This window comes from Bipolaris maydis (genome assembly GCF_028858645.1).
Source record: "Bipolaris maydis strain C4 unplaced genomic scaffold PSV08scaffold_6, whole genome shotgun sequence".
Lineage (NCBI taxonomy): Eukaryota > Fungi > Ascomycota > Dothideomycetes > Pleosporales > Pleosporaceae > Bipolaris > Bipolaris maydis.
The window spans coordinates 41,724-66,477 of NW_027093862.1; the positions used below are offsets into that span (position 1 = coordinate 41,724).

At 46.0% G+C, this 24,754-nt stretch overlaps 9 protein-coding genes and 1 non-coding gene across 10 annotated transcripts; 6 read left to right on the forward strand and 4 right to left on the reverse strand.

Moving 5' to 3' along the window:
• Positions 1-2,903: 2,903 nt before the first annotated feature.
• On the forward strand, positions 2,904-3,794 carry PSV08DRAFT_221630 (Caleosin related protein-domain-containing protein; the record flags this gene model as incomplete). The annotated part of the gene is made up of 4 exons (XM_014219576.1): positions 2,904-3,027; positions 3,079-3,345; positions 3,408-3,620; positions 3,673-3,794. 4 exons carry the CDS (start codon positions 2,904-2,906, stop codon positions 3,792-3,794), a joined length of 726 nt encoding a protein of 241 aa, XP_014075051.1.
• A 1,262-nt stretch (positions 3,795-5,056) lies between these two features.
• Positions 5,057-5,789, forward strand: PSV08DRAFT_389094 (uncharacterized protein; the record flags this gene model as incomplete). Its single annotated transcript, XM_014219577.2, has 2 exons — positions 5,057-5,429; positions 5,614-5,789. 2 exons carry the CDS (start codon positions 5,057-5,059, stop codon positions 5,646-5,648), a joined length of 408 nt encoding a protein of 135 aa, XP_014075052.2. The 3' UTR covers positions 5,649-5,789.
• PSV08DRAFT_t23 lies at positions 5,740-5,826 on the forward strand. The gene has a single exon. It is a non-coding gene; the product is annotated as a tRNA-OTHER (tRNA).
• An 873-nt stretch (positions 5,827-6,699) lies between these two features.
• PSV08DRAFT_370510 (uncharacterized protein) lies at positions 6,700-8,055 on the forward strand (the record flags this gene model as incomplete). The annotated part of the gene is made up of 3 exons (XM_066093194.1): positions 6,700-7,509; positions 7,566-7,871; positions 7,924-8,055. The coding sequence occupies 3 exons, from the start codon at positions 6,700-6,702 to the stop codon at positions 8,053-8,055; spliced, it is 1,248 nt and encodes a 415-aa protein (XP_065949169.1).
• A 2,250-nt stretch (positions 8,056-10,305) lies between these two features.
• Positions 10,306-11,693, forward strand: PSV08DRAFT_179307 (uncharacterized protein; the record flags this gene model as incomplete). Its single annotated transcript, XM_014219579.2, has 4 exons — positions 10,306-10,570; positions 10,619-11,105; positions 11,165-11,470; positions 11,522-11,693. 4 exons carry the CDS (start codon positions 10,306-10,308, stop codon positions 11,691-11,693), a joined length of 1,230 nt encoding a protein of 409 aa, XP_014075054.2.
• Positions 11,694-12,654: 961 nt separating this feature from the next.
• Positions 12,655-14,553, forward strand: PSV08DRAFT_246620 (amino acid permease-domain-containing protein; the record flags this gene model as incomplete). The annotated part of the gene is made up of 4 exons (XM_014219580.1): positions 12,655-12,916; positions 12,967-12,981; positions 13,034-13,582; positions 13,634-14,553. 4 exons carry the CDS (start codon positions 12,655-12,657, stop codon positions 14,551-14,553), a joined length of 1,746 nt encoding a protein of 581 aa, XP_014075055.1.
• A 984-nt stretch (positions 14,554-15,537) lies between these two features.
• Positions 15,538-15,799, reverse strand: PSV08DRAFT_291163 (uncharacterized protein; the record flags this gene model as incomplete). Its single annotated transcript, XM_014219581.2, has 2 exons — positions 15,647-15,799; positions 15,538-15,599 (listed from the first exon to the last, which is right to left on the reverse strand). Coding segments are annotated over exons 1-2 (155 nt in total), but the record flags the coding sequence as incomplete, so codon positions are not given.
• Positions 15,800-18,011: 2,212 nt separating this feature from the next.
• PSV08DRAFT_370513 (uncharacterized protein) lies at positions 18,012-20,255 on the reverse strand (the record flags this gene model as incomplete). Its single annotated transcript, XM_014219582.1, has 4 exons — positions 18,012-18,449; positions 18,511-18,892; positions 18,993-19,914; positions 19,976-20,255. The coding sequence occupies 4 exons, from the start codon at positions 20,253-20,255 to the stop codon at positions 18,012-18,014; spliced, it is 2,022 nt and encodes a 673-aa protein (XP_014075057.1).
• Positions 20,256-21,592: 1,337 nt separating this feature from the next.
• On the reverse strand, positions 21,593-22,372 carry PSV08DRAFT_350669 (uncharacterized protein; the record flags this gene model as incomplete). The annotated part of the gene is made up of 1 exon (XM_066092835.1): positions 21,593-22,372. One exon carries the CDS (start codon positions 22,370-22,372, stop codon positions 21,593-21,595), a length of 780 nt encoding a protein of 259 aa, XP_065949170.1.
• A 915-nt stretch (positions 22,373-23,287) lies between these two features.
• On the reverse strand, positions 23,288-24,580 carry PSV08DRAFT_291174 (uncharacterized protein). Its single transcript, XM_014219585.1, has 3 exons — positions 24,485-24,580; positions 24,360-24,431; positions 23,288-24,299 (listed from the first exon to the last, which is right to left on the reverse strand). The coding sequence occupies exons 1-3, from the start codon at positions 24,537-24,539 to the stop codon at positions 23,503-23,505; spliced, it is 924 nt and encodes a 307-aa protein (XP_014075060.1). The 5' UTR covers positions 24,540-24,580; the 3' UTR covers positions 23,288-23,502.
• Between the last annotated feature and the right edge of the window lie 174 nt (positions 24,581-24,754).

Sequence of the window (24,754 nt, forward strand, 5' to 3'; positions counted from 1 at the left end):
CGAAAGAACAGCAAGATCTCGACGAGCAAAGGACCGCTCGCGAGACTTCACCTCCAGAAGCGCCACCTCTTGCTGGGATAGTTGAGCATCCAGTTGAGCACGCTGCGCCTTCAATCGAGCCACTTCCAACTCTTTCTGCTCACGCTCCTGCTGAACCTGTTCCCACTCTTCCTCAGAAACAAACAAACTACACTCAGCTTTCACAGAAATACAACCAGCGCAACGGCCAGTTGCAGTGTCCACGAAGCAACGAAGGTTCTTCTCCTCGCAACGAGAACAGCGATAAGAAGTCATCTCGTTCCCTTGCTCTATTACACGATCAGCACGGGAATAACGCTCTTCGTTCGACTTTTGAGCGCGAACACGGGTACGGGAAGACGGGACCTTGGGCATGGTTAGGAAGGCTGGAGTCAGGAAGGAACGGTTATAATGGCCCGGGGCCTACCGACCTTATATGCAGCCAGCGATTCAACACGCGGCACGGCAAAACGATATTCCAGGGTATCGAGACGATAGCCCTAAAGGGGGAGGTAATGTTACAAGTAACAGGAAGGATCCTCTCCTTAACAAATGACGAGATGGCTGAAGGCCTAGGGACGTCCACGTCAAAAGGTAATGGGCATTGCGGGGCTCAGAGTCACGTGATGTGCCATCCCGCCAAGACAAGACATCCCGCCAAGCTTGGGATGGCAGTGGGCCTTGGGATGGCAGTCCATCCCAGACATCCCGCCAAGAGTGGAAAAGATGGGATGGACGGGATGGCAGGACTGGAAGCAATAAGGATATAAGGATGGATGGATTTCATTATTACTCTCGTTGTGGTCAACTCAAATTGTACTTTCTTACTAGTTACTTTAACTAGTTACTTTACTTAACAAGATTGCTACCTGTTAGTCTATAGCAATATAGATTAGGTATTTGTCGAACCTTTGTTACCTTCTACTAAAGCACCCCAATCCACTGTCTCGCCAGACAAACCTCACGGAGCTCTTCACCCCATCTCACTCGCCCTAACCCGGATCGAGCCTAGAGAAGTATTAGCACCCAACCCCGTGTAACATCTAGCTAGGTAGTCGCAAGTAGGTAACGTTTATCGCTAGGATTAACGTAGCTAGCTAGGCTATCCTACTATTTCTTATCTTTACTAGTAAGTATTACTTATCTACCTAGTATAAGAAGGTAGAGATCTTACGCGACTAGGTAGTCGCAGTTAGCGATAATAGCTAGACTAATAATAGGCTAAGAGTTAAGTAGCTAAAGCACTTTATTAAGTATATAGATAGTAAGGTTATTAGAGCACGCTAGCTACTTATTCTTAATAGCTATAAGAGCTACTAGTTACTTAAGTTCTAAGAGCTCTATAAGGAGAACAATATCTACACGCTCTATATACTACTCTACTCCTCTTACTTACTCTAGCCTCTTAACGTTAGCTATTTCTTACTATTAAAGCGCGCGTATAGCCGTAAGGTAGAGAGCCTAATACGTAACTATATTAACTATATTACTAAGCTAGAGTTTCTACTAGCGTTTAAGGTAGCCTTTAATTAATCCTTTACAGCAGCTAATATCTGCTTAGCTTTTTAAGGTGTAGGCCTTATCCCTCTCTAGCTAGACGCTGTTCTATTAAAGCTTAATATATAGCTGCGTACGCCTACTCCTCTAGCTGCTCTTATAAAGGCTCTCTAGTAGGCTTATACACTAAGTAACGTACGCGAGCTTAAAGCTTAATTAATATTAATATATAACCGCGTTTAGCGGCATTAAGGCTTATCACTAGCTTTAATTATTACAGCAATTAATTAGCTTAAGAAGGGGGCTAAGGTTATAATACTCTTAGCTAAGCTAATACGCGACTAGATTGCTAGTCTTAAGAGAGCTAATATAGTAATATTAGAGCGTAGGCAGCGTAAGAAGAAGTAGATATAGAAGCGTAGAGTTCTTACTAAGGGAGCTAGAGAGGATATACTCACTTAACGTAAGGCTAATAAGCAGATTACTCGTGAGGAGCGTTAGGGAGGAGAGCGATTAGGTGTCAGCCGCCAGGCTCTAGCTCGCTGTAGTAGGTGTAGAGAGACTAGCCATAACTCACGTACATGTAAGAAAGATACTCTAGATAGTAATTAATCTACTATCTTAATATATATCAAAATTATCAATATGTGGTGGAGCTATACGCTTATAGAGGTGCGCGAAGTTGATGGGGTGCGCCGCTCGCTTGCCTGCGCCGCTCGCTTGCCATACACGTTACGCCTTGTTGGACATTATGCTCTAGATACGGCAATATAGTTTTGGTAGAACTGCTATTACATTCTTGCTTTGCGTGTATAGTTGTCATCATTCAAAACTATAGCGTCAGACCTATTTTAGCGCAACACAGGCCTCTTTTGCCACCTCATGTTAGCTACGATTAGAAGTTCATGACGTGAGCTGCGTAGAGACAAAGATGCGCGAGGGGTATCCTAATAAGTGAAAGTTTCACATGTGTTAAAACGAAATGCATGTCACGAAATACTAGATTCCGCCATCGCGCCGCCAACATTCTTCAAGAGCCCAGCAGAGCTTTGGCTCACTTCGGATAACATTCGTAGGATCGACAATTCCCAGATAAACATAGGGTATGAGCTACAGATAGCACAATTTGCGCTTCTTATTCATGCTGCAAGCAGTGTGCGAATGTGTGTTTCTCTTACATTATGAACGTTGCTAGGTTAAACGCTGTTTTGGATGGCGTGACGTCATGGTTATGGAAAATGACGGCACCTTTCACCTGCACACGCATGAATATGGGATGGCATCATTATATTTGCGAGTTCTCTTATATGACCTTGGTTTCCGGCTTTCTCATTTACTGTCATTCACCAAGTTAAAACATGTCTGACCCTAGAAACATGGCTGAAATCATGAGATATTCTGAGCGTCGCACAAATGGAGATGATGGGGTGGTGCGCTCTATTAGCGATGTGCCCATCACCGAACATCGAAAACCGTTCTTGAACTCGAAAGGCTCGAAGCTCCAGCATGCAGGTATGCGTTCACACATGGAACAATCCGCAGCTGCATCTCTAATACGACCAGGCACTGCCCGTGCAAATCGCGCCCCCTCGGTAGAATCCCCCCAAGGTACCAAGGGTTGGAAAGAGCAGCACTCCCATCAGACCGTTCTACAACAGCATTGCGACTTCTTTGACCGCGACCATGATGGTGTTCTTTGGCCACAAGATACGTTTGTTGGCTTCTACCGGCTCGGCTTTGGTGTCATCCTATCCATCGTCGCCGTGTTCGTAATCCATGCCAATTTCTCCTACCCAACGTGCTCTGGATGGTTACCTGATCCGTTCTTTCGTAAGAGGTCCAATTCACAAACTGCATCGGATTCACGCTGACTTCTTCTACCATTATATCAGGTGTCTTTCTTAAAAATGTACACAAAGACAAGCATGGCAGTGACAGCGGGACATACGACACTGAAGGACGCTTTTTGCCACAAAAGTTTGAGGATATATTTGCCAAATATGCTGAGGGAAGGGACTACTTGACAATATGGGATGTCAGCAACCTGCTAAAGGGGCAACGATGCATTGCTGATCCAATTGGTTGGGGTGGTGCATTCTTTGAATGTAGGTCGATATAAGTGTTATCGTTTGCAGACTTCAACCCTAACAAACACAGGGATTGCTACGTACATAATGCTTTGGCCCGAGGACGGCAGAATGATGAAGGAGGATATCCGCCGCATCTACGACGGGAGTATATTTTATACGCTTGCTGAGAGACGAGAGAAGAGTTCGTGATGTTGATGTTTTGTGGTCTCCTCGGGGTTCTCGCTCTCGTGGGTTTCATTACATCAAAGACATCACCTTTGAATGTGGAAGACTTTACAGCAAACGTTCGCATTTTTCCATGTTTTGATAGAATCCAGAATAATTCAAGTTGAGTTTCTTGAGTTGTGAGTCAATTTGTCTAAGCTTTGTCACCGCGCTAGCGAATGGTGGAGATGTGGCTGTTGAAAGAGCTGTCCATATTTAATTCAGCAAATGGATTCGTCACCGTTAAAGATGTGGATAAAGCTGGCGAGTAGGAAAATATCACTAGCCAATAAGATGGGCTGAGTGTACTAAATCAACATGTAGAGCGAATCATCAGAGCCAAAGGTAAATGTATAGATGCCATGGCAATTGCTCAAAAAGACGATAATCGCGAAAAAAAATACATCAACTGGATTGAAACCAAATCATCCTCCTCCCGAGAGAGAATCTGTAAGTGCCAGGAGTGGTCTTCGTTGTCACACAGGAAGATACCCTTACATCCTTCATGGTCAATGCTGTTCTAGTATCTGTCATCAAGAGGGCATGAGCCTACAAAATAACCCTGGCCCGGGGTTTCAAAGAAGTGATTTTCGGGTGAAGGCCACTGTCGCAAGAATTTGAAAGATAATGAGGCTTTTTCATGCACAGATGGACCTCTATTCAACGCCCTGAATCCGACGCTTGTACCGTCACTACGCGATCTCAGGATCAAGTCCAAATAGGCCCAAGATAAAACATATGATGAGCTACCTGGCGATATTGAAGAACGAGGAGCCATGGAGAAGGATCTTTGTTCAGTGGAGACCCTTGTACAAGTTTTTCAATGGAACCAGTGGATTGCTAACACATTGACGTCCTACCTGTATTCCAGAACGGCATCGACGCTGTACACCGCAATACGGGGAGCAATACGGGATGCTCTCCAAAAAATACCGTCGGTCCTCATGTCAATCGATAATTGGGAAGAATTACATGTACCCAGCTGGAAGCATCCTATGAGACTCAGCTCATGCCAAGCAATCCTAGTACTAAAAAGGGAAATATTATGTATTACGATCATTCGATTTGCAAAATTTCAGCTCATTGAGTAAGCCAAAAATCAGCATGTTGATGTGTACCCACATCAGTTTCCTCAGCCTCAGCTGAATTCTTTGAATTGTACCCTCTGTGCTATTCTCTAGGTCGTCTTCTATGCCCACGAAATCCTATTGTGACCTTACATAAATATTTGCTCATTGACAGCACTCATGATCATTCTCGCAAATATTCTCATCAACACTTTCACCAGCATTCTCACCAATACCAACATTCTTACAAACATCGTCAAAGACACTCAACAAATTTCCACAAGTTTCAACACCATGCGATTCAACATTTTGCCAATGGTCGCTATCGCGGCAACTTTACCAAATGTTTCTCTATCGGCGCCGACGACTGATTCCATTGGCATCTTTCCCCGCGACAACACCGCTGCTATAATTGGCACCTGGGATGATAATCGATGTGGCGTCTCAAAAGTAGATGATAGTGTCGCTGTCCCTGACAACCGCCCCACCGGTAATTGCAAAGAATTGCGTGGGAACAGTATGCAGGTCTTCTGGGTCAAGAAGGGGTGCGTAGGTACGTATATTGACCGGCTCTCACAGCGCCATCAATGAACAAGTTAATGAGCGGCTCTGTAGTTTTGCTTTTTAAGAATAGAGGCTGTAACACGAACCCAACTCCCGCAACTTCGCTGGCGAATGGCTGGAATCAGTGTTTTGATAACAGTCGGTATGTGAGCTGGACAGCATATTGTGCGTAGAATGTTTGGATAAGGTACTACTGGGGGATCACTAGATGAGGTACTGTTGGTAGAGTGTGATAATTTGGTTACGATGGCAGGATCTGTAGATTGCTTGTTCATGGCATAATCTAGACAGGGGATTTTGGGGGGATGGCGCAGTGGTGAAGCGCCTGGAAAGCCTCTGCTGTCTCACGTCAGCAGAGCTCGAAGGTTCGATTCCTTCTCTCCTCGAAACCATATTAGTATGGTCCACCCACATGAGAGAGTGACTCATTGAAAACTACCCATTCGACCTGAGAGGAAGACTCATTAAAAGTGAAAGACCTGAGAGAGCTACTCACTAAAACTACTAGGCTACGAGTCTCACCTCGATTTAGATGACCCCCTCCCCCACCTACTCAATTTGTATCTAGATTAAATCTAGCCTACTTAGATACTTGCAGGCTCAACCTGCACGTCTTATATAGCCTACCGGCTGAGAAAGGACGTTAATCTACAATAATAATAATAATAATAATAATAATAGACAGGGGATTTAAGACTTTGTAAACAATGTTAGCTGTGCGCGTGACATAGGCTTCGCTAAGAACCTGTTCGGTTGCGCCTGCATTTTTTTATACTTATTTGGGTGTAGAGCTCAACAGGGAAGCCTGGGTTGTGTCTCGGATTTATCGGTCTAGACTGGCAGGCTCTCATACACCCGGCAAAACCGGAAAATCAATACAACCGGGCATTGCTCACCAAAACTCATCATCAACACCACGAAATATCTCTGTTATAACGTGCTTATTTTATATAGAAAATACGCGCGATTGAATACGTAGTCTTTATTTTCATAATACCTTGTTGAATGAACATAACAGTGAAATGTCTTTCACATTCTAAGGCTGGTCGTAACAATGCGGTTTTACTGGGTGTAAGTATGAGAGGCAGGGTACATAAGAGTTCGGATCCGAACGTCACTCCAGAATCCCGGCTCCGACTTATCGGTTAAAACAAAAGGTAGTAGGGAAGTAGCAGGATTTGAATGCCACAGGCCGGTCTTCACGAGAGATTCAGCGTAGGGTTTAACGCATCACTTTCTCATACCAGCGTTCATGGAAAATGGTATCTGATTATCTTACTCTTCTTTTTCTCTTTCTACGGCACTTGCCCTCGTTCGCCCTAACGGCCTCGGCCCGCAAATTAAAGGCTATGATCCACAGTTACACTTACAAATCCCTGCCGTCAACCCAAACTAAGAACGTGGTCGTAGTCGGTGGTTCCTTCACCGGATATTTTACAGCAAAATACCTGATCGAAACGCTTCCCAGTGGATATCGCGTCGTTCTCATCGAGAAGAACTCACATTTTAATTATGTGTTTGCCTTTCCTAGGTTTAGCGTGATTAGCGGGTACGAGAAATTCGCCTTCATCCCATATGGAGGGCTCGAAAAGGGAGCACCAAAAAGCATATTTGAGTTTGCGCAGGGAAAGGTTGATAAAGTGGATGAGCGCATCATCAGACTGGAGGATGGAAGGGAGCTGGAATATGAATACCTAGTGATTGCCACTGGCACGTCATCAGCACTTCCAAGTAAAGTTTCAGCAACCGAGAGTCTTGATGCGCAGCAAGAGTTGAGAGGTTTGCAGAGTACAATCGAGAAAGCAACACGAATCGCGGTTGTTGGTGGAGGCGCAGTAGGCGTCGAGCTTGCAAGCGATATCAAGGGCTTTCATCCAGAGAAAAATGTTGTGCTGTTACATTCAAGAGAAAGGCTGCTCCCGAGCTTTGGAGAACGGCTACATCAGCACGTAACGAAAAGGCTTGGTGAAATGGGCGTCGAGGTCTGGTTCAATCAACGGCCACAGATTGTGGAAGGAAGTCACACCCTCAAATTAAAACAAGGTGAAGAAGAGACATTTGATCTCATCGTGAGTCACCCCATGGGTATCGAGATTCCTTCGATCTGTCAACTCACGAAGCGCAGATCCCCTGTACTGGTCAGCGGCCAAACAGCTCTGTCGTGTCCAGCCTTTCACCGGAGTCAATATCAAAGGAGTCTTCTCACATTCTTGTCAGACCAACATTGCAGATCGCCGATGAGCGTTTTTCGAACATCTTTGCTGCTGGCGACGTTGCGGCTTCTGGTGGACCAAAGATGGGACGAGCGAGTTTTATGCAAACCTTTGTTGTTGTTGACAATATCTTATCTCTGATCAAGGGAAAGAAAACCCTGAAGATCTACACCCCGATGCGATGGATAGAAAGCTCAATCAAATTAACTTTAGGAAAGGTAACTATTACTGATATCTTTATAGTTAAGAGTGAACACTAAATACTACTAGGAACATCTCGTGATGTATACGACTGGGTTTGTTGGGAGGGACTCACTCGTGGCATCGAATTCTGGGAAGATTGATATTGATGTCAAAAAGCAATGGCGCCAGTTTGGAGTGGACATGACTCAGCTGACATAACAACATCATCCAAAGACACACTCGAGAGCTGATAGAATTAGTCTTGGAAAGACGTAGCTAGCCAAAACTACCCCATAGCGACAACCTCAAACGCCGGTGTAGTTATACGGTCGCTTAGAATGACAATGTTCTATGACCCTTTCATTCGGTTTGCATAGACTATCGGTTGACCTTTTTCTCTCTACTTACTATATAGCGTATCAGATCAATTATCTCAGAAAAGAATAGCAGGCTACACCCCAACTGGCTAGAATGAATGTGTACTCGGCGTAAAGATTTCGAAGAGAAGCCTTTGATAAAAACTCGGAGTTTTAGCCCTGAGAGTTCGTTGAGACAAGTCTCACCTTCAAACCCTGCATGGACTACTCATGCATTTAGTTAGCCTAATGTTCAGCCTCTGATGGTTACTAGATGTCTGTCCGCAGGCTCCAAATTGCAAATTAGGAGACATAGTTAAGTAAACACAAGGTGCGTAACAGGAAGTGCAGATAAGGGAAATGTGAGTAAAGAGTGTTTCCCTTGTTCAATGTCAAAAATTTCACCCAACAATTCATTATTTTGAACTTGTCCCTATATATTTCCAGAACACATCAATACCCACAGTTGCAACCCACAAAGCTCTAGTACTCGAGCAGTTCGGCACGCCCCTAGTTCCTAAAAATATTTTAACCCCACCTGTTACACTCATCTCAGCGCTCGTTGCAAGTATGATTTCTCTTCCGCTTGATGTCACCACCCTCCAAATTGGCGACCTCGTTTGGTTCGATGCCAGGATCCGCAGCCGTGGTAATCCGCACGCCGAAGTCGTTCGCACCTCCCTCTGCGGCGCTGACCCTGGCTTGCTCACTCTCACGAAATGCGTCTGGAATAGGGCGTGTTCAAAGAAAGATTGCTTGTTCCGCGAGAAAGGATTCTTAAATTGGAAGAGAAATGGGTGGAAAGGAAGGAGAAAAGTGGACTAGGATACAAGATTAGTGACTTTGCGCTTGCAGAATCTTTCCTATTAGTAATGGGATGGTTGGCAAGCTCAAATCTTGGGGCCAGTGACAAGGAATTTTTCAGGAGTTGGTGTGTTAGTCGCTTTAGCGATAGGGTATAAGGTTGTGGCTGCAGCTCGTAACGCTGAGAAGCTCAAGGTGTTAGAAAGGTACCATGGTGCGAAAGAGAGGTTAACAATGGTTGTTTTAACAGGTGACACGGACGTAGGCGCGAAAGCACTAAAAAATACAACTGGTGGAAAAGGAGTGCACGACTTTTTGGACTACAGTCCTTCCTCTTTAAAGGAAGAACTGCCGTTTTTCCAGGGTAGGAGTCTTTTTTTTTAGAGGTGATGGAGAGTATGTTTTATTGAGAGGCGCGTTTGCTGATTTTAAAATTCCGTACCAAGAGACGATCCTGAGTGAATTGAAGATCCGGGGTAAATTCATGTACGAGAGAGAGCACATTGAACGCTTCTCGAGGATGGTCGACACAGGAAGTTTAAAGATAAATCTAGAAGCGGGTTTGAGGGATGGATTCAAGTATTACAGTCTGGATCAGGTAAAAATGGCGTTGTATATGGATCCAGGGTGGGCGTTTGGGCATCAAAGTTTATTTACCCCTAATAAGGAGAAAGCGCACTGATCGCTCAACCTCATCAACCGCCGTTCCTAAATACATAACTAGTATCGCGATATTCCATATCACTAAGAAATTAAAGTTCCTCGAATATGTCTATGTATTTACTTTCATCTAGTGACTTCTTTCAACAGGTACACAATGATTGCAGTATCGACAGCGGCGTGGTGCAAGAGTAGGGTAGTCTACAATACAGATAGAGCATATATAACAAGTTTCATAAGTTCGATAAGTCTATAGAGTTTCATGTCTAATTAATTGTTCTCTTACTTGGCCATAGGCCAGGATAAGGAATAGAAGGTAGCTCGTGTCCACTATGGTAGGAATAATGGTCCGATACTATACACAACTGTTCACTAAGATATCCATGTAGGTTGCTAGGAAAAAGAACACATAAGTGTAGATTGTATGTACGTTCATTGTACTGCTGTTGGAGACGGCCCGGGACTAGGGCATGACGCTATCAGCCCCGCGTTGACGCAAGCTGTTAGCTCAATTGCGCTATCAAGGCCGCATCACACATCCGTTGACGTGATATGCCAATCTCATTGCGACACTAGCTTATGTATAATGTCGAATCTCGTCAATACAAGGCTTGCAGAATATACAGTACATTGCATGTCAAACATTAGCATGGCCACTGCTCAAGTGTTAAGAACTGGCCCCGTTGGCCAACCCGATATTGATTACGCTCCCGATCTCGACAAGTATCTCGCACGTGTTGCCCGCCGAAAAGCTACTGAAGAGTTGTCGAACCAACTACCAGATGGATTCCCTCACGAACTGAATTCTGACCTCGTATGGAATGGAAGCGACATTGCGAAAAAGTACAATTTCGTCTACGAACTCAATGACAAAGAGCTTCAGGAGATTGAGCGCGCGCTAGAATACTTCAAATGTAAGCTATTTTGATTTGTAAAATGGACATATGCTGAAACAACAGCAGCTCTTGGGAAACCACTCGGCTTCATCAACAAAGACACATTTCCTCTTCCAAAGCTGCACGCTGAGCTGCGCAACATTTCCGATGAAGTCCATAACCGACGCGGTTTCAAGGTCCTTCGAGGCCTACCATTTGATAAGCATGATCGTGAAGAGAACATTATCATATACGCTGGAGTCTCGTCCCACGTTGCTCCAATTAGAGGGCGCCAGGACTTTCAGTACCAGGGAAAACCAGCCGATGTCGTCTTAGCTCACATCAAAGATCTAAGCTCAATTGTGGATGCCAATAAAATTGGAGCACCTGCTTATACAAATGATAAGCAGGTGTTCCATACTGATTCGGGAGACGTTATCGCCTTAGCATGTTTGGAGACTGCTGCGGAGGGCGGCGAAAGCAAGTTGTCCAGCTCATGGACAGTGTACAACGAGCTCGCTAGAACGAGACCAGATCTCATCAGGACCCTGGCTGAGCCTTGGGCGAGCGAGAAGTACGTTAAAGTCGTAGCCTAAACAAACTTGAAGAAGCTGTTCCTAAATTTTGTGATAGTTTTGGCGGTAGGGGGGACAAGTATGCACTTCGACCGTTGCTTCACTATCAGCCAAAGACCAAGTCTACTCCTGAGAGACTGATCATCCAGTACGCACGAAGGACATTCACAGGCTATTGGGGATTGCCAAGATCCTCTGACGTGCCACCTATCACTGAAGCTCAGGCCGAGGCCCTTGATGCCCTCCATTTTCTAGCTGAGAAACATGCTGTTTCTCTTGGTTTCAGAAAGGGCGATGTACAATATGTCAACAACTTGAGCATTTTCCATGCCCGAGACGGATTCAAGAACACTCCAGAGCAGCAGTGAGTATCAATTGACCCAATCATGCGAGATCCCGTGCTAAAGCGATTTAGGCGTCATCTTGTCCGCCTTTGGCTGCGTGATCCTGAGAACGCATGGCCTACATCGGAGGCGTTGAAGTCAAGATGGTCCATATTCGAAGGTGTAGCGCCTGAAAACTCCGTCTTTCCGCTGGAGCCCACAATTCGCACGGCAAGTGGAGGGAAAAGTAAGCCACTGGAGTAAAATCCATAGGCCGTTTTGAAAGCTTGTACACCACGTCTGCAAACGTACTTTGCCCAACTAGTTAGCGTTGTTTAGACCTGTAAATCCCCACCTCAGGTTTGGGCCCACTACAGCATCTTACTCCGCTTTTGAAGAGTACTATCTAGATCGCAGACTCAGATGACTTAATTAACACTGAGAGTGCTTTTAGTCGGGATAAAGCTGTTTCATCACCTTGTTTTTATTAGCAACGCAAAATACGTTTGCAGACACAATGCATTGTAGATACCAATATCATGAGTATGACCGAGCAAATAGAAGATGGACCTTCAGGGCTTGGGTTCCTTTTTGGGCTTTAGCTAGGATATGCCAGGATCGTTATCAGCCAATCCTTAAGTGAGTATGTACAATCCCGTATTCTATGTATATGGTCCCACATAAATGTTACATCATCCCCGCTTTCAAATTTGCTAGTCATTGTCGGCCAGCTGTTCATAGTTCCCCAATACTTCCATCGCTTCCAAGGCCATAGTTTTATCCGAGAGATGTATCACACAACACTTCATTGTTTATTCAATGATAGAAATCTACATCTTCAGTAAGAATAGTAAGAATATACGAGGCTGTACGACCAAGCTGCCCAGCAAAACAAAGACCCGACACCTTGGCTCTTCCAGGTACCCCTGCGATGTCGCAAATACATTATCTTTCGCGTGCTCGGCACGCGACACAATGTGATAGGTTTAACAAGTATCTGAAGGCGATGCGCCAGAATTTAACAATCCTGTTGCAAATGACGTGCGATGGTGACATCTGCACTCCAGTTTGCAACCAACTCCAACCGCGGAAGGTCGGCTTTATCCTTAAAGTTCCATATATACCTGCTATGTCCGTCTTAAGTCGCATGCTTACACGCCTCCAAGATCTCCCCATGACATAGCGTGTCGCACTGGGTCATCGAGAAACCTGGTTGTCTTTCGCAATGTCTTCACTCTTCAGAAATCGTTTCAAGATTGGTGAGAACCCAGATCGATCAGCTTCTGCGGTTCAATCGGTGACAGCCAGTGGAAACATTCAAGTCATAGATGGAGATCTGAAATATGTCGGGGAGCAAGGTGGCAACAATGCTCCCATTGCCTATCAAGAAGCGAGTGGAGCCCCTGTCGAGACTCATTCCCCTTTGGGATACAATGTTGGACCTATCACAATAGTGTTCTTGAATATATCGAAAATGATTGGCACAGGTATTTGGTTCCTCAATCTCAATATTTCCATTTTTGCTAATCAATCCTAGGAATATTCTCGACACGTACGTGGAAACTGCTTTGACGAAAGTCAAAGAAGCTAACAGTGGATTGTAGCTGCGTCGATCTTGAAAGGTACCGGCTCAGTTGGGCTTAGTCTTATTTTCTGGATGGTTGGATTCTTCACGTCAATTTCTTCGCTATCGGTTTATTTGGAGTATGCAGCATATTTTCCGTCTCGATCAGGCTCTGAGGTGGCCTATCTTGAACAAGCGTACCCGCGACCCAAGTGGTTGTTTCCAACCACATTCGCGATCCAATCTGTCATCTTATCTTTTAGCTCTGGCAATGCAGTGGTTATGGCCAACTACCTCTACAAGATTGGAGACTATCAAGCCAAGCCGTGGGAAACTAAGGGGCTTGCGGTCGCCTCCTATACGGCTGCTGTATTGGTAGTCCTGTTCCATACCAGAGCATCCTACTGGATTAGCAATGTAATTGGAGCAATCAAAGTGATAACACTAGTGTTCATCGCTATCATAGGGTTGGTTGTGCTGGGTGGACACACTAAGGTCAAGAACCCTTCAGCCGGGTTTCGCAACGCTTTTGACGGTAGTCCATCGGGATATGGTGTCACGAACGCCATGTACAAGATCATTTTTGCATGTAAGTGATTATAGGGATCTGAACAGCGATGCTTACTTACAAATGACACAGATGCTGGATATGAAAATGCATTCAATGTGGTCAACGAGGTCAAGAACCCCATCAAGAGCATCAGGAACAATGGATTTGGCGCAGTAGTAATCGTTGCCATCTTGTACATCTTGGCAAACGTGGCTTATTTTGCTGCCATCCCCAAGGAAGAAATCTTAGCAGGCAAAACAATCGCTGCCGGTATTCTATTCACCAAAGTTTTTGGAGACCACGGTGCTGTCCGCGGCCTCAACTTTCTCATAGCACTGAGCTCATTCGGCAATCTTATCGCCGTTCTTCTAGGCTCCTCGCGATTAATTAGAGAATGTGGTCGACAAGGCGTACTTCCCTGGCCACAGTTCTGGGCATCCACAAAACCATTCGGTACCCCAATAGGACCATACTTCACGAAATGGGCGCTTACAATTCTCATCATCCTTGCAGTGCCAGCAGGTGATGCTTTCTCATTCATCACCGACCTTCAGGTGTATCCCTCAGCCTGTTTCAGTCTGCTCATGGCCGTTGGGCTCTATGTGCTACGGTTTCGCCGCAATCGCCTTGGACTGCCGCCACCATCCTTCCGTGTTTGGAACGTCGTACTCATTTTCAATATTTTGGTTCAACTCTACCTAATCATCATGCCTTGGTATCCACCAACTGGCGGGGCGAAAGGTGGAGACGTCAGCTTCTGGTACGGTACTTACATCGTGGTTGGGATTAGCATCCTCATCATTTGCGGGTTGTATTACTACGTTTGGATCATTTGGCTGCCTAAGCTTCGAGGCTACAAGGTGCGCCAAGAGGTTCTGGATCTTGGAGATGGAGCGCAAACACACGTGCTTGTGAAGATACCGTACGACCAGATCAGCGAATGGGATGCGCTGCATGACCCATATGGAAGAAAAATAAGTCAAAGCGATCTCAGCAAAACAAGTTCATAGAAAAGGACGTATGGCATGACTAAACCTGAATGGACCTTTCGGGAGCTGTACGAAGATATATGCCATGCACTCAAATTTAGCTTCTATCTTTTACAAATCTATACTATACTACCATTTATTGACTTCGGGAATCTTTTTCTACAGTGCGCGAACTCCTGAACTTTTCATTTTCTTGTAAAACCCTGTATCATCTGCTCAACCAAGGACGTGTTTGTTACTATTGATGCCGCTATTGTAGTGCTGCTTGCATACCAGCACACCAAGCACATTCGAGAAGCAAAGGGCGTCTATTCAATCGTTCACCTGGATTTTCTACAATATGGCGCCTGTTCAAGGCCTACATTTACCACTGCTTGCTTCATACTATTCACCTGCTCAACCTCAACCAAAAGCTTTAATACAAGGAAAAGCTAAAAAATTTGACCTTAAAAAACCTTGTACTGCACTTAGTCGTATTGTGCGAACTGGGATAAGGTGATAAAGTAGTAGCTACTTTCTTCTCGTTTGCTATCTCCTAATCCAAGGATATCCGTTATCATAAGCTGATAATATGCCAGGCGAACATCTCAGTATTTGTGATTGGTCCAAGCGCAGGTGTCAAACTCAAGGATAAACGCTGAAAATTGTGAAGAAGTCGACATGTCATTGAAAGGCTAGCTAATGCGCGTTCAATTTTTTAAAAGTTTGACTTTTCCTCCTCAGCGTAAAGAGGATACAACAAGCTCAGCATTTCCGTGTGTGCCACTCTAGTTTATCAAGTGGATGAATTGCAGTATCCGTAAGTTCCACTTCCATACCACTTACGGCAGCAATCCTGATCCCAAATGGCCGGAGTAACAGAGTCCGGGACACGGCAGTAGAAGTTGCCGCGATCCCAGAAATTAACAGTATTGATCATAGTTCCTGTATACCGTTAGAAATGATGTTCAAATGCATTACTTAAAGAACCGCTGCTTGTTTTACTGCGTTCACTCACCTGAATTATCAGTACAGCAACGAATGGTTCGGTCGGCTATCGATTGATCTTTCCCTGAATCGGTTGGCGCCTATAATCGTTATTATATTGTCATGGTATCTGCAGGCTTCAACATACCATACAAACACATCCAAGGCCTGGTACGGTTGCCTGAGCGCTAACAACGGAAGCACATGCGGCAAGTAGTATGGAAAGCGTAGGCAGATGCATCGCAGCAGTATTGTTGTGTATTAAGGACACTGTTAGGGCTAGTTGGGATGCTGGAAAGTGATGTGTACTGTATAGTTGAAATATATCGTAGCATATGAACCCTTATATACCCAAAGGCTTTTAGAATAAAATCTGAGCTACAGCCATTTTGGCAAAACTTACCAAACACTATTCACTTCCTGGCTAGATTTCAAGGCGGACCGAATACTGTTCTGGCCGGCTGATTCCCAGACACAAGATCTTGGCGAGACCATTCATCGCTATACGTCTCGGTTGCAGCAAGCCCCAATCTAAGTGTCTGGACGTTCTTTGAACGAAAGTTGGAGAAATGGACATTGTTATGCGCGACGATGTTTGGATGTATATAGCAATCATGCAAGAAACTCGTCGATTTCGCTGTCTTGTGGCTTGCTTTTCGTCATATTTGACAGCATATATTGATCGCATCTGACATCTGATGCACTTTGAACTTTACCCTGTCGCATTTGTTAACCCCGCATGTCAGTCCTCTACTAGTCATTCCTTGATCGTGAAGAATACCCGATGGTCAGAGCTGTCACTACTGCTTATTCTAATAAAAAAAGCACCAAGTCTAAGTACTTTGATAGATGGCGCTTACATAGTATATTGGTCTAATCATAGAGCTCGTATATGTAGTCATGCCAACGTCGGGAATCCCCGGACGGGCGGACTAGCGCTCGAATGGACAATACTACTACGCTCGGACATTCGCGAAATACCGACCGCTTACCCGTGCATACGTGTGAGTAAAGCGATCTGTAGATCTGTGATTAGATCTATATCGAATGAGGCGTTTCGTACACGATAGCGATAATGTAATAAGCTATGTGTTAAAACTTGACATGAGCTAGGTGTGCTGCACAACTTTGATTATTTCGTAAAGCAATCACGGAAGCTTCGGGTACTAGGTAAGCGCCAAGGCACCATTTGGCAGACCTTCATTTTCCAACTCAAACTAACGGAGGCGATTGAGTTGTTCTATTCTCCGGCTCCTGTTTTGGGTCGTTTTCCATTTACGTTTTTAGGTTGTTATAAGTTAGAGCTCCAACCATTATTAGTACTAGTTAGCGTTACGGCTAGGGGTAACTGACCAGCCCTTACATAGCCAAAATCTCCGTTTTGTTGCTAGTTTTACCAGCCCATCTTACAAATTGACGAATACGTGGCCGCCACGTAAGGGAAATCTGGTCACGGAATGAAGCTGAATCCCTACGTCTTCTATCTCAATATTGAAAGAAGCAAGTCAGTCGCCCCTATGGAATTTTCAAACCTATAAAGATCAATTACCGGAGACATGAAACGGAGGGCCGAATAAGTCCAAATTAGATCGCAATTCTTCATGCACTAAGCCCTATTGGGACCAATCTTAGTATGACGCTAAAGCCGTAATTGCTTTGAGAGCTTGATATTAACTATGCACGGTGTCTAACGAGGATGAATGCGGGCAAGGCGGTGAATTTAATGGCGCTTTCCACTATGGCAACCAACGATGTAGGTTCCCCTATGCTAATACAGCTCTTTCTTCTCTCTACAGCCACTCTTCTTCCGGAATTTTATCATTAGGATATCCCGCTACCATAATGCGAATCACTCTCTCATTTCTCGCAAGGCTACTTGTGTGTAGACTCAAGAGACCATCACATTAAATCATCTTCAGAGTCTCACTGCTAGTTGCGCAAGCTGGAAGAGGTGAGGATCTACCAGGATAGCAGGGGAATGTGTAAACTTGAAGCTGAGATATTCAGATAGCATTCAAGATGTCCTCACGTTCGGGTAAAAGTTCATTTCCTCGTTATCTGTTCTGTCCCTCTTGACCCGGTGCGCTAGATTGTCTAGATCATGTTACAGACCTAGGCTCGTTGTCCATGAGCACAGTAGAACTAAACGACAATGTTAAAAAAAATTATAATTATCACACAAACTTAGTATGTTCTCAGCACCTCCATATTTCTGCCATAATTATCTTTAACGTCGACTGAAACAGGTGGCATACTTAGGAATAGAAGGTCTTATCTAGTAAGTATCGTTAAGAGAACTGAACTAATATCGCTCTAGTCCAGCTTAATATATGGGCTTAACATGGAAGGAAGCAGTTGTTGGCAGTCCTGTGAAAGCTATACCCAACAATGTGTGGTCAATTAAAGCATTAACGCCATACGAAAGCTGACTTAACCCCAATCACCGATGGCGACAAATACTGTATCTACTTGATAACAGAACACCCAAACCCTCAGGCTAAACTTCCAGTTCATCATGTCAGGTTTGCTGTCTTGATCTGCTTCTCACCACCCGTTTCTTGTTCGAGAGACAAGTCCCTTATTACACTTCCATGGCCATCTTCCGCAACTATCGTCTCTGTTGCTGGTTTCCCACCTAATTCGCCCTTGATTTGCATCGGCATTGTTGGCTCAGTACCCTCGGATCGCCGGTATACAGGGATGAATGCATCGTAGTATCGAGGCATTACCAAGCCGAGCAGGATGACTATAACAGTCAGGATAGAAAATATAAACCCAGCAATCATCATAGGATCGTAGCGAAGAGTGTGAAACTCTGGGAAGGCGAAAGAGAGTATTATGGCGAGGACAGGACCACTAAGATAACGGAGCAAGACAGGCATGAATGCAGGGATCTTCCAATTCTTGCCCCGCCCAACAATCACGTTCAGGTCACGGCGTAGCTGATTGCCCTAGATTTTGAGTCAGTCTCTCTTTTAAAAAAAAAGCGCCGCAGGCCTATGTATTACTTACTGAATAAAATGCGAGATACCAAAACTTCCTAAAAAGGCCAGCACTGTTCCAGAATGAAGGCGCATCTACGTCAGGATTTCGTGCTATTGTGACAGCAACGATAGCCATGAGACAGTAAAAGCCAATACCGGTGCCTGCTCCAATACCTGGACTATTGATTCCATGGGCTAGGCTGATGCCAAGCACCTGAGCACCAAGAAAGCCTACATTGTAGACCACGAAAGCAGGAAGCCCAGTTTGGTGGACGATGTCTTTCCATCGATATACAGTAGTAGCGCTGGAGACTTCGCTCCACACAACGAAGATGAGGGCAACGTTGTTTATCCATCGATCAATGCCATCGAGCAGATAGTATCCAAACTCAGTACAGTATGGCAGACACCTGTAATTGGAGAGGATAGGTTAGTCGGCATTCGTGAGATCTGGCTGATGTGGGAGAAAGAAAATCTCCCTTGTTGAAAACAACAATGGAATACACTTACATGAGAAAGCAAAGAATAGTAAGTACGGTGACGACAACAGGTCGTGACGCCTTGACGATACCAGAGTCGCAAATAAGGGTGACTACAACATCCAACATAACAAAAGCCGAACTGAATCCAAGGACCACAAGTGTGAAGAACAAGAGCACTGCCCAGAAATTAGCTCCAGGCATCTGGAGTACAGCTTCGGGTAAGGTGAGAAATCCGACAACAAATGCGCCGAGTCTCTCACCGTCCTGTGGCCATCTGCGGAGGAAGCCAACAACACCAAAGATGGCGAATGCGGCAAAGTTCTCGAACAAAACGTTACTCCCACAGATAAGACATGCGTCCATGACAGCGTTGGAGTGTTTGGTGTTGTAGCTGGCGTACGAAGTGAAGTATCCAAAGCCGATCCCAGTCGAAAAGAATACTTGGCCGACGGCAGTTTGCCAAACAGAACCCGAAGCGAGCTGATCGCTCCTCCATGTCCTCCACACAAGGTCAACGCCTTCTCTTGCATTTTCGAGTGACAATGCTCTTCCAACGAAGATGATGGTGGTAACAATTGGCAATCCCATGGTGAAGTAGACGACTCGTCCTGTCATTCCAACACCGCGGAAGATGGAAATCCAGATGAGGAACCAAACAAAAATGCTCCATGCGACTGTTTCGCCAATAAGCGCTCCGTTGGGGTAGCCCGTGAACCGGGCTACTGAACTCCCATCAGCGCTCAGGTTTCCTTCGTTGATGTCCCCACGTTGAAGTACGTCTTGGTAGTAGAATTCTTCAATACGGTTTTCCCATGGTAAGGGGCTAGTGAAGCTGTGGCGGAAGTACTGCATGATCCATGCTAAGTTGACAGTAAAGTATTGCACGACGAGGAAGCTGACAATGACCGGCCCCATACCTACACCCTTCAGCCGGCGATGTACATTATTGACTAGAGGTGGTAAACTACGTCAGCCTATATCCTGTACAAGTCCCTCGTGGTATAGTCTTACATGCGATGACAGTTCCTCCGCGGTACGCTTGTCCAATCGAGACTTCTAAGATAAGGGCAGGAATGGCGATGAGAAACACGGCCAAGAGATATGGGATGAACCACTGGAGTCCATAGTTGTTATACAAAACACTAGGATATCTGAGCAGGTTTCCTTGTCCGGCACACCCCCCCATGGCAGCAAGTAGAAAGGCTGCCCGCGACGGCCACTGGTCACGCCCATCCTCACTCTTCGCAGCAGGAGGCGCGATGTAGTCGCCGATCTTTCGCAGGGTTTGCATAGCCGTGTTGCAGAGCGGCCTGCTATATACTGAGATGGATGGATAAGTGGTTGTCCCTCATAAAACGATATGTCACGAGAATGTGATCGCACTGGTTGTAGTGTTCGTTTGTTTTTTTCGAACTTCTAAACAAGGGTGGATTTCATCAGTCTCACTGCAGCGGAGTGGGTCAGTTTTGTATCTCGCCCAGGGCGTGGACCTCACTACGTCCGCCAAGAAGAGTGATAGTAGAGCTTCGGATAGGTATCCAGTGGATCACTCGGTTCAGTTCAATTCTTTTGGCTCGAGGCGTGCGAGGTGCCAAGAATCCCATGTGTAGGTTCAAACTGTGGAACGGACCTATGGTATTCTGTCATAGGAACACCGTTTGCAACGCCACAGACGATTGTTACCAGGCAAAACAAGCTCTTTCTGCATGATGGATCCATGTGGCGGTAACGATCATGCGACTCCTTAGATGAACACCTTTCTGTGGGAGTTGGGTGGAGGCCATCGTGGGTCGCCAAGCTTCCGCTGGGAGAAGTGGATCACTGTCTATCGGCTGCGTTCCTGGCGTACGTCACACTGGATGAGTGGAATGTTTCCAACAAATCATGGCGCACTTTTTTGCCGTCTTCCGGGTTGCCAATGCTTAGCTGCAATTGCCATCGACACATTACCATGACCCTTGTTCTTCGCTGAAGTCTCATCTGCCATACTTCATGTATGGGACAACAGGTACTAGCCGAATACGACCCAAGCCATGGGAAGACTCTGTTGTTACACGGGAATTGTGGCGCACGTGCGCAGGCCGGGGATTCGCTGGAACGCGGTACCGGTGACCGTGTACGTCAACCCGCACCAACCCCTTCTTCTCCCGCGAAAAAGGCCAAATAGCACTCTTGTTACGTACCGACGGGGAACTAATGTGGCCGCTCCACCAAAACCTAGTATAGACTTGCTATAAAACGTTTTCGAATACAGTGGATCGAATGTTGTGATTGCTGAAAATAGTAGCCTCTGCTAGATGGTTTGTGTCAGTTGCTTGTTGTACAGATCATACTATCTTTAGGAGTCGCTCATAAGCGTCATTGACAATCATTTTTCCTTCTTTACACGAGCTCATACTGCAAAATCCTCGGCCAGGAAATTTGACCCTGATGCCAAGTTCATGAGCTGGCCTAGCAAAGCCGGATTGCTAGTTGCCAACGACCAAAGACACAATCTCGCAATGTACAAGGCAACTATAAGTCAAAGGTTGAAGTTTGTCCGATGCTATACGAAAGGCACAGCTAAGCATGAAGTGCCTTTTGCTGATCCCTTGAGTCATTTCCCTTCGGTTCCAATCATGGTTCTCCCTAACGCATCAAAACGTCCCCTTCCCACATCCCATAGCTTCGCGGCACATCATATCCTAGCATCTCCCCCAACTTGCAATCGACAGTGACTCCGAGCCACTTAACCGCCTGCTCGAGTTTAGCTTTGGGAAACCCCTCTGCAGTGTCAGAAATAGGATCTGTCACACCAGATACGCAAATCATCAACATCCACCCAGCATTCTTTTCAGCGTCGGTGAGTGGGTGATCCTTTGGCTGAGCCTCCTTGCCCTTCCAGCGGTAGAGCGATGGGTATGTTTTGATGAAAGCGGGAAGAAATTTCCTGAGGGTTCCCCACAGCATCCAGGATATTCTCACCATTTCTTCTCGAGCGTCCTTATCGAGTCCGACATTTACTGCAATCAGGTAGGTCGAGAGTGTCTCATGCTTAGCGCCCGAGGGAGACAGCAAATCCCGAGGCAAGTCCTGAAACGACTCTTCACGTCCCAGTGAAATATCTTCGTAGACGGCGAACCTGGCACTAACAATGTCGAACACTGTTGCCTCGTTACCCAAATTTCCACTGTAGTTTACTGGGTATTCATCCTGGTTGAGCTCCCTCGTATTTTCCAAATTCAAAACCCTGCTCAAATCGTCGTATGCCTTACTCTTAAAGACGTCCAAGTTGTCAACAAGACATACGTACACAAACATTGGTTTTGTGTCTCCTTCCGGGTCGTGCCCATAACCTTGTCCCTCGTTGGATCTGATGAACCGCAAACAAGAAGTGACTTTGCCGTCTGAATGTTTGTCCGAGGACATTTTGAGCATGTCTCTGAAATGCAGTTTCGTCCACCGACAGAATTCCGAGCTATAAAGTCCGCCCTTGTGAATTAAACGTGGGTGCACGAGTAGCATACCGGGTTTCTGGTGTGTGGATTCCATTGTGCGAACGCAGTTGAGAAGAAGAGTTGCTGAACTAGGCGAAGTTCTGGCTTGTGAAGAAGAGGCTCAAATGAGAATGTTGAGGTTGATGATATCAATCAACAGTTGCAATGGCCGTGCTCCAAATTTTATATGTTGTCAAACTCTTCAAAAAGAAAATGTTATAAGCCCACGTTTCTTGACAGTCCCTACTGAGATCTACTCAAAAGTCTCTGGCTCACCGTTGTTTACTGGTCGATAGTTTTCGAACAATCGGAAAACACTTTGGGGATCCGGACATGCAGTTACAGTGCCTACATATGTATGCATACCCCGCTGTAGTACAGTGCATTGCGTCCGTGGCGCATTAGTAAGAAGCGGGAAAATCAAAGCAAATCCCAGATACCATGAACGATCTCATCTCCTCCAACATACCCACTTGCCTATTGTAACGCGAGAGCTTGTGGTGCGAACATGACGGGACCCTAGTCATTGCCTTTGACCATGAAGCATGCGAATGCCATTCTAATACCATCGGAAATGTCCGCCTTGGACAAGGAGTCGTGCACACGCGTTCTTACAGCTTCATAGCCCAGCCCTCGACTGAGCCATTGATTTCCACTGCAGCGTAGACAGGCGCGTGAGAGCCAAAGATCTGCGGGAGCATGGTGGAGGTGGCTATGTATAATCAGATTGCACTTGCTTTCGTCCTACAGGAATGGCTAAGCCATTGTGTAGCAACACGTCAGTCGCCAATACTTCTGCCAGGCGCATCAGTGCGATACAAGCATCACCAACATGTAGGAAGGAATTAAGTGATGAACCCAGTCCATCGGCTTTGGAGACAGCAGCCTACTAAGACATAGTATCAAGATGTGACAGGATGATGCCACAATGTATAATCTTCTAATGCATGCACTGATTCAGATCGACGTCAACTGTTGCGCGCTACACAATCGGTGCGTGGGAAAGCGTGACGTTCCGGTATTCTCATTGGACTTTTTCCTGATTGTTGTGTAGAGAGCAATCTAGTCGATATCTGAAGTCTGGTTCTGGGCCTCCCATTGTAGATGCGTCACCATGGCCTTCTCCGCCTCCAATTCGGCCTCAAGGGTACCTATCCGGTACGTGAATTCGGTGATCTTGGCGTCCTTTGCCTTGACAGCAAGGCGGGTCACGTCTCGTGCTCTCTTAAACCCTTCTGTACGCTTTGCGTGTCTTGTTAACAAGGCTCTAAGCTCCTCTTCAGTATGGACAGGTAAGCCGACTTTGGAATCTTGCAACAGACCAAAAACATCGCCGACTAGGTCTCGATCCATTGAATTCTTGAAACGACTTGTCTTTGGTGTTTCATCAATAGAAGTATAGGGTGTTGAGTAGGATGTTGCAACTCGACGAATGCTTTCTTGGCTGGCTGCAGAAGAGGGGAAAGGGCTAGCTGCTGCTGAAGGTCTTGAAATAAACGGATCTCCCTTGGCCTTCCGTCCCGTATGAGGTGTTTGCAGTCCAAAAACTGCTGTGTCGCTGCTTTGGCTTTCGTCCCAAGGGAGATTGGATCTTCTGGTGGCGGGAGTGCTGAAGGTTGTTGTCTTGGCAGCCTTGCCAGGCGTTTCCAGATGCGACATGGCTTCACCCAGATCATGGTCGTCTGGAGCTTTTGAAGAGTGATACTTGTCTAGATTTCCACTGACGGAGCGTTTGCGCTTATGCCCTGAAGTGAGAATGGCAGCTGTATTTGCGACGGCTTCATCCTCTCGTGTACGGGCATCGTCATCCCATAGGAAGAACTTGCATTGTTCTCGTGGAGGTTTATTACAGGTGCGAACTAGATGAAGCTAGTAAGAATCGTGCCCCAGGGTGTTTGGGGATGAAGGGCATATCATACACCATCTCCCATGATTCGGGCCTGGTTTTGAGGTTTGTAGATGCACTGTGGGCAGTCGCGGACTGCAGTCACCTGATTGCACGTGAGCAGACGGCCCTAGGTGGCTTGGGTATCGGCCATCATACAGTGCCAGACGCCGTCGATGAAGAGTCCTTTGTGCGCACCCCGAGAACTAGACATGACGGATTGGGACCAGTCTCGATGATAACATTGATCATGTCGTCGTCGTCGTCGTCATCACGGCGAGGGGAAAGAAGAGTGGAGTAGAGCGGCTGCTGGGGTCTAGCGCGAATCTTACCGCATTGTTCCGGTCCACTTTACTCGATACGGGCAATTCGTATAGGCTCGACTGCCCATCTGGACTGGCGTCGGATGTTCGCATCTGTGACTTCTTT